The 14,882-nt window shown below is 43.7% G+C and overlaps 1 protein-coding gene and 1 long non-coding RNA gene across 3 annotated transcripts; both read left to right on the top strand.

The window, feature by feature from the left end:
* The first annotated feature begins 4,682 nt into the window (after positions 1-4,682).
* Positions 4,683-12,764, top strand: LOC121577115 (serine--pyruvate aminotransferase, mitochondrial-like). The gene is made up of 11 exons (XM_041890910.2): positions 4,683-4,910; positions 6,784-6,976; positions 7,457-7,521; positions 9,335-9,435; positions 9,551-9,621; positions 10,206-10,290; positions 10,488-10,586; positions 11,287-11,356; positions 11,619-11,714; positions 11,953-12,081; positions 12,445-12,764. The coding sequence occupies exons 1-11, from the start codon at positions 4,752-4,754 to the stop codon at positions 12,550-12,552; spliced, it is 1,176 nt and encodes a 391-aa protein (XP_041746844.2). The 5' UTR covers positions 4,683-4,751; the 3' UTR covers positions 12,553-12,764.
* On the top strand, positions 7,529-8,747 carry LOC123491985. Of its 2 annotated transcripts, none has more exons than XR_006661567.1 (3): positions 7,529-7,812; positions 8,210-8,345; positions 8,532-8,747. It is a non-coding gene; the product is annotated as an uncharacterized LOC123491985 (long non-coding RNA). The 2 variants fall into 2 exon arrangements; XR_006661566.1 differs by having other exon boundaries at positions 8,176-8,345.
* Positions 12,765-14,882: the final 2,118 nt, after the last annotated feature.

Here is a 14,882-nt window from a genome sequence, read left to right as displayed (position 1 = left end):
ATTTTTACTAATGATTTACCATATGTAATACTAATGATTTACCATATGTAGTACTAATGATTTACAGTATGTAGTACTAATGATTTACCATATGTAATACTGATGATTTACCGTATGTAATACTAATGATTTACCGTATGTAGTACTAATGATTTACCGTATGTAATACTATTGATTTACCGTATGTAATACTAATGATTTACCGTATGTAATACTAATGATTTACCGTATGTAATACTAATGATTTACAGTATGTAATACTAATGATTTACCATATGTAATACTAATGATTTACCGTATGTAATACTAATGATTTACCGTATGTAGTACTAATGATTTACCGTATGTAATACTAATGATTTACCGTATGTAATACTAATGATTTACCGTATGTAATACTAATGATTTACCGTATGTAATACTAATGATTTACCGTATGTACTACTAATGATTTACCGTATGTAATACTAATGATTTACCGTATGTAATACTAATGATTTACAGTATGTAATACTAATGATTTACCGTATGTAATACTAATGATTTACCGTATGTAATACTAATGATTTACAGTATGTAATACTAATGATTTACCATATGTAATACTAATGATTTACCGTATGTAATACTAATGATTTACCGTATGTAATACTAATGATTTACCGTATGTAATACTAATGATTTACCGTATGTAATACTAATGATTTACCGTATGTAATACTAATGATTTACCGTATGTAATACTAATGATTTACCGTATGTAATACTAATGATTTACCGTATGTAGTACTAATGATTTACCGTATGTAATACTAATGATTTACCGTATGTAGTACTAATGATTTAAGAAGTGTTGTTATGTGTGCTGATGACTCTACAATGTATAGTGCTGCATCAGCACATAATGAGTTAACTGATGTACTGAACAATGAATAAAGAACTGTGTCTGAGTGGGTTGCGAAGAACAAATTGGTGTCAAACATTTCCAAGACCAAAGTATTGTGTTTGGCCCTAGAAATATTTGTGTTGGTGACCCGCAATTAAACTTGTCAACGGATGAACATGTGAAAAAGACCAAACTACTTGGCATCACATTGGACTCATCGCTATGCTGGTTTGATCATATAGACAACATTAATGTATCGCTGTGACAAGAAAATGCTCATATTTACCATCCGCCACTCTTTTTGCCAGGTGATTCAATCTTTGGTCCTGTCACACCTAGAGTACTGTCCAGTCACATGGTCATCTGCAGCAAAACTAACTAGCTCTTCATTCTGTTGAATGTAAATTACTCTACAGTCTTTAGATTTTTCTCAGAAATGCAATCCTTGTCATGAAACCCCATTTATTTCTCAAACCAATTAATATATACCGGCAGCAGATATAATCACAAAATCAGACAGCCATGTTTTGGGCATCTGATACCCCCCCCAGACCTCGGACAAATCTCCTCAAATCAACAGTTATATATACTGAGCCATCACTGAATGGAACTCCCTACCAACTCATATTTGTCACGCCCTGGCTCTGGGGACTCTAATATGTTGAGCCAGGGTGTGTATAGTCTATGTGTGTTCTAGGTTTCACTTTCTGGTTTTGTAGATCTATGTTGGCCAGGGTGGCTCCCAATCAGAGACGGCTGTAGCTCGTTGTCTCTGATTGGGAGTCATACTTAGGTAGCCGTTTGGCACTCATTCATTGTGGTTTCTTGTTCGTATTTGGTTTGTGTATTACCATTGACTGTCACGTCATCGTTTTGTTGTTTTGATCGTGTGATCATTCTATAAATAAATATGTTCGCCTTCAACGCTGCGCCTTGGTCCTCATCTCTGTTTGACGATCGTGACAGAAGAAACCACCAAGATTTGACCAAGCAGCGTGTCCAGGAGCCATCGCCAGGGAGATCTCTGGCAGATCTCCTTCGCCTCCTCGACTGGGTCAAGCCGAGTGAGGAAGAGAAGGGCTTGACGTGGAGGCAGAAGGGCGAAAGGCTGGCGAGGGACATGGAGACCTGGTCCACGGGTAGGAGAGACGGCCAGAAATTTTTTAGGGGGGGGCTAACGCCGTGGACGACGGGCCAGCAGGAGACCGCGGCAGAGCGGCCCAGCGGATTGGCAGAGGAGGCCGCCAGGTTACGGGGGCCACTGGTCGAAGAGGGGGTGGAAGGTGTAGAGGCACGGCGAGAGGTACTGGGGTGTGTTACCAGTCCGGTCCGGCCCATTCCAGATCCCTGCGTAGGACCAGTGGTGTGTGTCCCCAGTACGGTCCGGCCTGTTCCTGCTCCCCGCACCAAGTCAGTGGTGCGCCCGTCAGCCCGGCTCGGCCCGTTCCTGCTCCCCGCACCAAGTCAGTGGTGCAGCCCGTCATCCCGGCTCGGCCCGTTCCTGCTCCCCGCCCCAAGTCAGTGGAGCGCTTCGTCAGCCCGGCTCGGCCCGTTCCTGCTCCCCGCACCAAGTCAGTGGTGCGCTTCGTCAGCCCGGCTCGGCCCGTTCCTGCTCCCCGCCCCAAGTCAGTGGAGCGCTCGTCAGCCCGGCTCGGCCCGTTCCTGCTCCCCGCACCAAGTCAGTGGTGCGCCCGTCAGCCCGGCTCGGCCCGTTCCTGCTCCCGCACCAAGTCAGTGGTGCGCTCGTCAGCCCGGCTCGGCCCGTCCCTGCTCCCGCACCAAGTCAGTGGTGCGCTTCGTCAGCCCGGCTCGGCCCGCTCCTGCTCCCCACACCAAGCCAGTGGTGTGCGTCGTCAGTCCGGCACGGCCGTGCCTGTTCCACCGGTGGCTGGTCGGCACCGGTCAGATGCTTCACACCGGAGCTAGAGCAATCCGCTTCACCAGTGTGCAGTCCAGCTCCGGCCAGCGGGGCCAGACCGGACCAGGGGTACTTTGGGGGGTTGGAGAGGGAGCGGGGATCAGGCCCGGAGCCGGATCCGCCGCCTAAGCGGAGTGCCCACCCGGTCCCTCCCCTGTGGTATTTGGTGGGCGCGGTCGGAGTCCGCGCCTTTAGGGGGGGGTACTGTCACGCCCTGGCTCTGGGGACTCTAATATGTTGAGCCAGTCTATGTGTGTTCTAGGTTTCACTTTCTGGTTTTGTAGATCTATGTTGGCCATGGTGGCTCCCAATCAGAGACGGCTGTAGCTCGTTGTCTCTGATTGGGAGTCATACTTAGGTAGCCGTTTGGCACTCATTCATTGTGGTTTCTTGTTCGTATTTGGTTTGTGTATTACCATTGACTGTCACGTCATCGTTTTGTTGTTTTGATCGTGTGATCATTCTATAAATAAATATGTTCGCCTTCAACGCTGCGCCTTGGTCCTCATCTCTGTTTGACGATCGTGACAATATTTCCCAAGTGAAAAGTGAATTCACATTCAAGAAAACATTAAAAGTACATCTACTAAGATTGACCATATGACTGGACAGATACTGACAGATTGACTGTTAAATGTTACCTTTTCAAGTATTTTAAATGTCTGTAATGTCTACTTGTTAATGTTTTTTTTATATATATATGTAAATTGTAAAGTATTTGTCTGTAATGTCCTTTTCTGTATGTGTCGGACCCCAGGAAGACTGACTTGCTGTCGTCATGGCGTCAGCTAATGGGGATCCAAATTAAATTAAATTCAGGAAGTACACTGAAATTAATTGTAATTGGAAAGTAGTGTACTTTCAGAATTGACTGGAATTTAAATTATATTGACCGCAACCCTGGAGGAGATCTAGACATCACTGTGACTCCCTGGGGGAAAAAAATGGCAATGAATGATACTGACTGGACTATCCTCGCCAAAATAAATACAAAAAATATACATTTTATTTTATTGTCACATACACCGGATAGGTGCAGTGAAATGTGTTGTTTTACAGGATCAGCCATAGTAGTACGGTGCCCCTGGAGCAAATTAGAGTTAAGTGCCTTGCTCAAGGGCACATCGACCGATCTTTCACTTTTTCGGTTCAGGTATTAGAACCAGCGAACTTTCGGTTAATGGCCCAACACTCTAAATGAATGGTGTTGCAACTTCCATGGTGTTGAAATAAACAAAGCCCACTGAGAGTCTTTACAACATTTCTCCCCCCCTAAATTGACTAGATTCCAAGGGATAACAGTTTAGGAACTAGAGGAGAGAGTGGGGGTTAGCCTGTGCCTGTTCACTGCCTCTGTGTGTCACTGAGTAACCACTGACCAAACAGACACCTTGGAGTGATCTAGGAACCATATCAGCTCACCACAAACAAAACACCCTGAATTAAAAACAGGGCAGAATCACATGATCACAGAAATACACATTTTATTAGACAAGTTTCAAGGTCTTCATTTTTACCATTAGGTTTATTTGACTGAAATGGAAAAAGTGAGTGTCTGCTGAATTCTGCCTACATTGCGGGATATAATTATATGACCTACTGAAGCAGTGGTGGTCCATGATTAACCCTCGTAAATGTGTGTTGAGCAACGGTGTGAGTAAATTAACGAAACAAACATGTGACCTGTAAATAGTGTGTAATAAATGGGCAATATGTTTTTGGTTTTATGCAATCTGATTTTAAAAAAATTCAGGAGCGAACAACGAAAGGTTTGCTCGAATGAAATTCTCACAATGAAAACAGTATGCAAACCAAACATAGATGTGGGAGGGGTTTAAAGGCCTCTTTCGTCAAATGAGAGGTGTGCGTCTGACAGGCTGCTTACAGAGTCGGAGTCCAGCCGGTGCATTTTCTCATATCCACACGGCCAACAGCCCAGCTACTGCCATGTCGTCCCTCTCCGTCCCGCCACCAAAATGTCTCCAGAAAACCTTTGTGGCTCCGCAGCGACACATGTTTGGACCCGGACCGTCCAATGTTCCTGCTCGGATCTTAGCGGCGGGGGCCGAGCCCATCATCGGTCACATGCATCCAGAAATGCTCGAGGTATGTCTACAAAGTTTGGTTATGAGCAAACAATCTCAACTAAGATAACCGTGCACAAAATGTACTTTTATGCAGGATTTATGTGTATGCCTAATGGTTGAATTCGACGCATAATTATTTGATATTTTAGATAAGGCTTGTGATATTATACCCTAACCACGTTGTCTGTTTTGGTTTAGCTGCTTATGTCTTTCTTATGCATTAACAAGTCGTTTAGATAGGGATCTCCCAAGCAAATGTGTTTTATGAACATTTTGAGATTAGCCAAGTATCTGTGAACCAGCCTTTTTGGGGGTCCTAAGCGAGATTTGGTTGGGGGCCCCCCACCTTGCGGGCAAAACGTTTTTGGCAGTAAATAAGTTTTTTGGCACTAGCTAGGTTTCCATCCAATTGGGGACAGATTCTAAAATGTGCATAAAAAACAATATGCACATTTTCCCACCTGAGATGTTTCCATCAAATTGACTTGTTGCAGATAAAAGGCTGTGGGTGATGACGTAGTGTACATAAAAATACATTTTGCGGTTAAATTCCAATGTACCGAAAAAATATAATAAAATGAAATGGGTTTCCATCGCATTTTCAACTCTACTGATGGTTTTGCCACCATTTTTATTTGTTAAATAGCAATTGTGCCTACTCTGGTCTTGGCATGCACGCACTAGCAAACAGCGTACAGATACAATGTGGGTAGGTTACCTACATGATGAGATTATTATGGATGAGAGACAGATTGTTTGTATTTGTCAAACGGCAGCCAAGGATCGATCATCATGTCACCAAAGTAACCCTAGATATTTATTGGAAAGGCGCATCAAGCTCATCACTGTGCACTTTCATCATAAGTTATCACATCTAGCCTAATAAACTGCATTTGGAAAGTTTACCAACAAATTTGCTGATTCCATAAGGCCTGTCATTGGATGGAAACCTGGTTAGTGTAAAGTACATCTCCTGCAATTCTTCACATTTTGCCATTACTTATTATTATTATTATTTTTTTTTTGTCATTTAGCAGACACTCTTATCCAGAGCGACTTACAGGAGCAATTAGTGTTAAGTGCCTTGCTTAAGGGCACATCGACAGATTTTTCACCTAGTCAGCTCGGGGATTAGAACCAGCGACCTTTCAGTTACTGGCACAACGCTCTTACCCACTAAGCTAACTGCCGCCCATGTTATGCAATGTTCATATGATATCTGTTTGAGGATGACTACCAAAATCAAATGGGGGCCCACTGGAGGTCAGGGCCCTTGAGCACATGCCCTGCGTGCCCAGTCAGCATGGTGATGATTAGGCCTACAAGGTCTAGATAGATACCTTACCTAGCAATCAAAAAACATACTAGCTGACATGGGTTCATTGAGTGACTGACGTAACAAGTTGAATACTTCTGATGCACTTCCAAATTTCGAAATTGCAACTTGTGTATTCTACTTTTCTAACTTTCAACAGTAAGTTGAGACCCTGACTGAGTTCAAAAAAATGTAAATAGCACATTTGGGTCGTAGGGCCCCCTAGTGGCTGCGGGGCCCTAAGTGCAGCGTGCTGTCTGCGTATAGGAAGAGGCGGCTCTGCTTTGTAAAGCCATGTGTGTATGTGTGTAGTTCTGTTGGTACTACCCATCTACCTATTACAGTGTTGAGACAAACGTGCCTAATCATTGTATGAGATGTAGGATAGGATAAGGATGAACTTTTAACGTCTCGAGGGGGAAATTGTCTTATACACACAGTACTGCTGTGTACAAAATAGACTGTACATTACACGCTAGATATAATGCATACAGTACACATCCTAATACTCAGTGCCTTACCCGACAGACTCTTGGTCCCATTAATCAGCTCTTTACTGTACTGCGTTTGTTTCCAGATAATGAGCGACATCAAGAGCGGGATCCAGTACGCCTTCCAGACCCAGAACAACATGACGATAGCCGTGAGTGGCACGGGACACACGGCCATGGAGTGTGCCATCTTCAACGCCGTCGAGCCAGGGGAAGGGGTTCTCACTGCAGTCAATGGGATCTGGGGAGAACGGGCAGCGGAGATGGCAGAGAGGATGGGTACTTGCCAAATACTACCCTATTCCCTTCATAGAGACCCATAGGGCCCTGGTCAAAAGTAGTGCACTATATAGTGAATAGGGTGTCATTGGGCAACCATTGCTTCTGTCCCTCTCCTTACCCTAACCTGGGCTCGAACCAGGGACCCTCTGAACATTTCAACAACTGCCTTCCCACGAAACATTGTTACCCATCGCTCCGCAAAAGCCACAGCCTTAGCAGAGCAAGGGAAACAACTACTTCAAGGTCTCCGAGCGAGTGACGTCACCCACTGAAACGCTACTAGCGTGCACCGCTAACTAGCTAGCAATTTCACACCATTCACTGTACATGCCTATGCCTGTGACACACATATGAACCAGCGGGCAAACCTGGTTGTAAAGACCTCGTTTCAAATACAGTAGCTTTGCCCACCGGGGAAGTTCCCTTTGAATTGACAATTTTGTGATTTACATAATACATTTATCATCAACCCAACAGGTGCCAGAGTTAATTCCATTGTGACATCTGCGGGGGGATATTTCACCAGTGAAGAGATTGATCAGGTAATGACACACATCTCATTTGATCTGCTCATACCCTAACCTTTCATCTATAGGTATAGATACTCATACCCTAACCTTTATCTATAGGTACAGATACTCATACCCTAACCTTCATCTATAGGTACAGATACTCATACCCTAACCTTCATCTATAGGTATAGATACTCATACCCTAACCTTTATCTATAGGTACAGATACTCATACCCTAACCTTCATCTATAGGTACAGATACTCATACCCTAACCTTCATCTATAGGTATAGATACTCATACCCTAACCTTCATCTATAGGTATTGATACTCATACCCTAACCTTCATCTATAGGTACTCATACCCTAACATTCATCTATAGGTACTCATACCCTAACCTTCATCTATAGGTATAATACTCATACCCTAACCTTCATCTATAGGTACAGATACTCATACCCTAACCTTCATCTATAGGTACAGATACTCATACCCTAACCTTCATCTATAGGTACAGATACTCATACCCCTAACCTTCATCTATAGGTATAGATACTCATACCCCTAACCTTCATCTATAGGTATAGATACTCATACCCTAAACTTCATCTATAGGTATAGATACTCATACCCTAACCTTCATCTATAGGTACAGATACTCATACCCTAACCTTCATCTATAGGTACAGATACTCATACCCTAACCTTCATCTATAGGTATAGATACTCATACCCTAACCTTCATCTATAGGTATAGATACTCATACCCTAACCTTCATCTATAGGTACAGATACTCATACCCTAACCTTCATCTATAGGTATAGATACTCATACCCTAACCTTCATCTATAGGTATTGATACTCATACCCTAACCTTCATCTATAGGTACTCATACCCTAACATTCATCTATAGGTACTCATACCCTAACCTTCATCTATAGGTACTCATACCCTAACCTTCATATATAGGTACCGATACTCATACCCTAACCTTCATCTATAGGTACAGATACTCATACCCTAACCTTCATCTATAGGTACAGATACTCATACCCTAACCTTCATCTATAGGTATAGATACTCATACCCTAACCTTCATCTATAGGTATAGATACTCATACCCTAACCTTCATCTATAGGTATAGATACTCATACCCTAACCTTCATCTATAGGTACAGATACTCATACCCTAACCTTCATCTATAGGTACAGATACTCATACCCTAACCTTCATCTATAGGTATAGATACTCATACCCCAACCTTCATCTATAGGTACAGATACTCATACCCTAACCTTCATCTATAGGTACAGATACTCATACCCTAACCTTCATCTATAGGTACAGATACTCATACCCTAACCTTCATCTATAGGTATAGATACTCATACCCTAACCTTCATCTATAGGTACAGATACTCATACCCTAACCTTCATCTATAGGTACAGATACTCATACCCTAACCTTCATCTATAGGTACAGATACTCATACCCTAACCTTCATCTATAGGTACAGATACTCATACCCTAACCTTCATCTATAGGTACAGATACTCATACCCTAACCTTCATCTATAGGTACAGATACTCATACCCTAACCTTCATCTATAGGTATAGATACTCATACCCTAACCTTCATCTATAGGTATGGATACTCATACCCTAACCTTCATCTATAGGTATGGATATACCAAATTGCTGCTATCTGATAGACCATGTGTGCGTCCCAAATGGCACCATATTCCCTATGTAGTGGACTACTTTTGACCAGGGCCCATCTCTTTCTGTGCATCAAGACTGGTATTTCTGATCTGTCATGTCACTGTTTCACCCCAGGCCCTGGCCAAACACAAGCCTGTACTGTTCTTCCTAACCCATGGAGAATCCTCCACAGGAGTAGTTCATCCACTAGATGGAATTGGAGACATTTGTCACAAGTAAGCGCCCCTATCCAACTCTTCAGCTATTCAGTGTTATAAAAAAACCAACAGACAATATACAGTACCAGTGAATCATTTGCATAAAGTAACGCCACTCTTTTCTTTCTGCAAGGCACAACTGTCTGTTTCTTGTTGACTGTGTGGCTTCAATGGGAGGTGCACCACTTTACATGGACAAACAAGGTATGGTGTTGTAGTGACCCTGTAGCATATAGGACAGGGACCATGCAGGTATAACTGAGTTCCTGTTGAGAGGGATGAGCAAAGATCACATCACTGTTACAGTGACACCAGTTGCTCAAGGATACAAAGACAGGTTTATCAAGACCACCTAGTCAAAGACCCTGGGGGAAAACTAGTTAAAGACATTTACATTTACATTTTAGTCATTTAGCAGACGCTCTTATCCAGAGCGACTTACAGTTAGTGAGTGCATACATTATTTTATTTTTTCATACCCCCTGTGGGAATCGAACCCACAACCCTGGCGTTGCAAACGCCATGCTCTACCAACTGAGCTATATCCCTGTAAGACCCTGGGGGGAAGCTTGCCTCTGTATTCTTATGTTGATGCTTATTATGAAGCTATTTTGGACTATTGAGGTGCACCAAAACCCTGCATATAACGTTGCTACATACCTATTATTTAACCATGTGAAAATAGCATTACAACTAGTTTAATGAATTGTACTGCCAATAAGAGCTTACAGATTTCAGGTTGAAACTTACCTAGTCAAGTTAATGTTGGTTCCTTGTGTTTTCCTCAGGTATCGATATCCTGTACACTGGCTCACAGAAGGTCCTGAACGCCCCTCCAGGGACCGCCCCCATCTCCTTCAGTGAAAGAGCTTGGTGAGGAAGGTGTTCTAATCTCTAACGTTTAGAAATGTAAAAAACATGACATGTTGGTCGCACTTTTTAATGCTACAAAAAAATTGACCTGGCTGATATTTACTAAGCAACTGCATGTTAAAATGGTAATTAAACAGTAATGACTTATAAATGACTTGTTTTCTAAGAACACTTGTCCTTTTTCTACTTCTATCCAGTCAGAAAGTATTCAATCGGAAAACAAAGCCGGTGTCGTTCTTCCTGGACATGACCTGCCTTGCCAACTACTGGGGGTGTGACGGCAAACCGGCTAGAATGTGAGACTCCCATAATGCATTACACCAGAACCGTGTAACACCAACACATAATCTAACACCACGTTCTATGACATGATCTACCTTGACAAAAACACAGTTTAACAGTTTGATCTACCTTAAAAAAAACACAGTTTAACAGTTTGATCTACCTTAACAAAAACAGATTTTAACAGTTTGACCTACATGAACAAAAACACAGTTTAACAGTTTGATCTACCTTAACAAAAACACAGTTTAACAGTTTGAGACGATGCATCTGTGAATGTGTCACGCCCTGGCTCTGGGGACTCTTAAATGTTGAGCCAGGGTGTTTAGTTTCTATGTTTAGTTTTCGATGTTTGAGTTTCTAGATCATGTAGATCTATGTTGGCCAGGGTGGTTCCCAATCAGAGGCAGCTGTAGTTCGTTGTCTCTGATTGGGGACCATACTTAGGCAGCCGTTTGGCACCAGTCTGTGTGGGATCTTGTGGGATCCGAAAGGTTTGTTTAGTATAACCTAGGACTTCACGTATCGTTTGTTTGTTGTTTTGGTTTCGTGTTGTGTACGAAATAAAATGTACGCTTATCACGCTGCGCCTTGGTCCGTGTCTTCAGTCGACGATCGTGACAGAATGTCAAGGGATCGCTGCTCAGAGTGTAAGTAAAGCAGTATTTATCTTTAGTGACAGTACTTAGTCTGACCTGTTGTTCCTGTGTGCAGATACCACCACACTGTGCCTGTGTCTGCCTTCTATTCTCTCCGGGAGAGTCTGGCTATCCTCGCTGAACAGGTGACTTCAGTCTGCTTCCTAAATCATGATGCCATTCACCCTCTCTATAAGATAGTGTTACATCTTATAGATTAATACAATCATTCACGGGGATCGATTATATCATAGCCCTCTGATACGTGTTAAATCATCCACTGATCTTACCCCTCTCTCTCTCTGAGATTTAAGACAATTGAAAACAGGAATATGTCATAGCAGCATAGCACACGGTAGTTGTGTTGGTGACGATGAAACGACACACTGTGGCTCTACTCTGTCCCAGGGTCTGGAGAACTCCTGGCAGAGACACAAGGAGGTAGCAGAATACTTCCACGAAGGACTAGAGAACATGGGCCTCAAACTGTTTGTGAAAGACAAGGTCAGGATCAAAAGGCCTCAGAACGATTTACTGTCAACTATTTACTGTAGGCCTAGTCTATATAAAGTACAAATGCAAAAAACACATTAAATCATTTCGATCTTTAACTAACACATACATTATAAACTTTTTTTTTCTGTGCCGTAATATATTGAAGACAACAACATGTTTTAATGTAAAACACAACACTCAGACACCTTAAAACCCTCCTCTTTCCATTGATGGTTCCATTTGCCAGAACGCCAGGTTACCTACAGTCACCACTATAGTAGCACCCCCTGGGTATGACTGGAAGGAGATCACCAGCTACACCATGAAGAACCACAACCTAGAGATCTCTGGAGGACTGGGACCATCCGTTGGACAGGTGAGTTACTTCAAGGGTACTCCTGGGCAGAGCAAAATGTACTTGGTGGTACAGTAGCAAAAAAAAGGTTGAGAACCACTGAGTTAGTGGGCTGAGGCCGTCTAAGCCAGGACACAGAATGGACTACTGCTGCGTCTTAGTTTTGGATGAGTTAACAGTCATAGCAGGCAGCCCCACTTATACAGGGGAACCTTTGGGTTAAGTAGCTACGATCGCGGTCATTAGCCCTCTTCGCTAATGATAACAGCCATAGTCTATTGCTGCAATAACAGGAAGGCAACACTCACGTTGGTAGTGTGGGCTCAACCATGCCTTCTCCTATGTGCAAACCCGGCTCACTGACCTGTCTGTCTCTCTCCTCAGGTGCTGCGTGTGGGACTCATGGGATGTAACAGCAGCAAGACAAGTGTTGACATGGTGCTGGAGGCCCTGAGAGATGCTCTCAGATACTGCCATAAGACCAAATTATAACATGGAGTCTGAAAGACAGTTTAAGTCAGCTTTGATATCAGGGAAGAAAAATGTAATGGATATATGTTGAATCTGAAGAAAACAAATTAAACTGAAAAAAAAAAAAAACATTATGGGTTTGTTTGTTACCTCTGACTCAAGTGTTGTGTAAACTTCTAATAAAATACACTGCTCAAAAAAAATAAAGGGAACACTTAAACAACACAATGTAACTCCAAGTCAATCACACTTCTGTGAAATCAAACTGTCCACTTAGGAAGCAACACTGATTGACAATACATTTCACATGCTGTTGTGCAAATGGAATTGACAACAGGTGGAAATTATAGGCAATTAGCAAGACACCCCCAATAAAGGACTGGTTTTGCAGGTGGTGACCTGTCACTTTTGAATGCTGGCGGTGCTTTCACTCTAGTGGTAGCCTGAGACGGAGTCTACAACCCACACAAGTGGCTCAGGTAGTGCAGCTCATCCAGGATGGCACATCAATGCGAGCTGTGGCAAGAAGGTTTGCTGTGTCTGTCAGCGTAGTGTCCAGAACATGGAGGTGCTACCAGGAGACAGGCCAGTACATCAGAACTCACCGGTACTCCTGAGTGGTGCAGTGGTCTAAGGCGCTGCATCGCAGTGCTAACTGTGCCACTAGAGATCCTGGTTCGAATCCAGGCTCTGTCGCAGCCGGCCGCGACCGGGAGACTCATGCGGCGCTGCACAATTCGTCCAGGGTAGGGGAGGGAATGGCCGGCAGGGATGTAGCTCAGTTGATAGAGCATGGCGTTTGCAACGCCAGGGTTGTGGGTTCGATTCCCACGGGGGGCCAGTATATAAAAAATAAATAAAATAAAAAACATATTCACTAACTGTAAATCGCTCTGGATAAGAGCGTCTGCTAAATGACTAAAATGTAAATGTAAATCAGGAGACGTGGAGGAGGCCGTAGGAGGGCAACAACCCAGCAGCAGGACTGCTACCTCCGCCTTTGTGCAAGGAGGAGCAGGAGGAGCACTGCCAGAGCCCTGCAAAATGACCTCCAGCAGGCCACAAATGTGCATGTGTCTGCTCAAACGGTCAGAAACAGACTCCATGAGGGTGGTATGAGGGCCCGATGTCCACAGGTCGGGGTTGTGCTTACAGCCCAACACCGTGCAGGACATTTGGCATTTGCCAGAGAACACCAAGATTGGTAAATTCGCCACTGGCGCCCTGTGCTCTTCACAGATGAAAGCAGGTTCACACTGAGCACGTGACAGACGTGACAGTCTGGAGACGCCGTGGAGAACGTTCTGCTGCCTGCAACATCCTACAGCATGACCGGTTTGGCGGTGGGTCAGTCATGGTGTGGGGTGGCATTTCTTTGGGGGGGCCGCACAGCCCTCCATGTGGTAGCCTGACTGCCATTAGGTACCGAGATGAGATTCTCAGACCCCTTGTGAGACCATATGCTGGTGCGGTTGGCCCTGGGTTCCTCCTAATGCAAGACAATGCTAGACCTCATGTGGCTGGAGTGTGTCAGCAGTTCCTGCAAGAGGAAGGCATTGATGCTATGAACTGGCCCGCCCGTTCCCCAGACCTGAATCCAATTGAGCACATCTGGGACATCATGTCTCGCTCCATCCACCAACGCCATGTTGCACCACAGACTGTCCAGGAGTTGGCGGATGCTTTAGTCCAGGTCTGGGAGGAGATCCCTCAGGAGACCATCCGCCACCTCATCAGGAGCATGCCCAGGCGTTGTAGGGAGGTCATACAGGCACGTGGAGGCCACACACACTACTGAGCCTCATTTTGACTTGTTTTAAGGACATTACATCAAAGTTGGATCAGCCTGTAGTGTGGTTTTCCACTTTAATTTTGAGGGTGACTCCAAATCCAGACCTCCATGGGTTGATAAATTTGATTTCCATTGATAATTTTTGTGTGATTTTGTTGTCAGCACATTCAGCTATGTGAAGAAAAAAGTATTTAATGAGATTATTTCATTCATTCAGATCTAGGATGTGTTATTTTAGTGTTCCCTTTATTTTTTTGAGCAGTGTATATGTTATGTGATTGTGGGTTATCCTTTCATTGAATAAAAAATAAATGCAATATTCTTAACGCTTTCAATGTTTGAATACATTTTTGTCGCTTGTCTTCCAAAGCTTTAATACTATTCTGTCATTTTACATTTTATTTTGAAGAAGAAGAAACATCCGGACGTGGAGCCCTGGACGTTTCTTCCTTGTTGACGTTTTGCACAAAAGCGCGCGGAACTGTTCCAGTGTGTTGTCTGTGGGAAAGGTAGCTAACTACAATAAGGCTTTTAGCTTTGGCTGGCTTAGTTGTTTGCC

This window comes from Coregonus clupeaformis, chromosome 11 (assembly GCF_020615455.1).
Source record: "Coregonus clupeaformis isolate EN_2021a chromosome 11, ASM2061545v1, whole genome shotgun sequence".
Taxonomy (NCBI): domain Eukaryota; kingdom Metazoa; phylum Chordata; class Actinopteri; order Salmoniformes; family Salmonidae; genus Coregonus; species Coregonus clupeaformis.
Note: the sequence above shows the minus strand (reverse complement) of the source record. Positions and strands in the feature narration are given on the sequence as shown.

Coding starts and splice junctions, on each gene's coding strand:
- LOC121577115 (XM_041890910.2), top strand. CDS start 4,752: ATGTCGTCCCTCTCCGTCCCGCCACCAAAATGTCTCCAGAAAACCTTT. Junction 4,911..6,783: donor TGCATCCAGAAATGCTCGAG/GTATGTCTACAA, acceptor GTTTGTTTCCAG/ATAATGAGCGACATCAAGAG. Junction 7,522..9,334: donor CCAGTGAAGAGATTGATCAG/GTAATGACACAC, acceptor GTTTCACCCCAG/GCCCTGGCCAAACACAAGCC.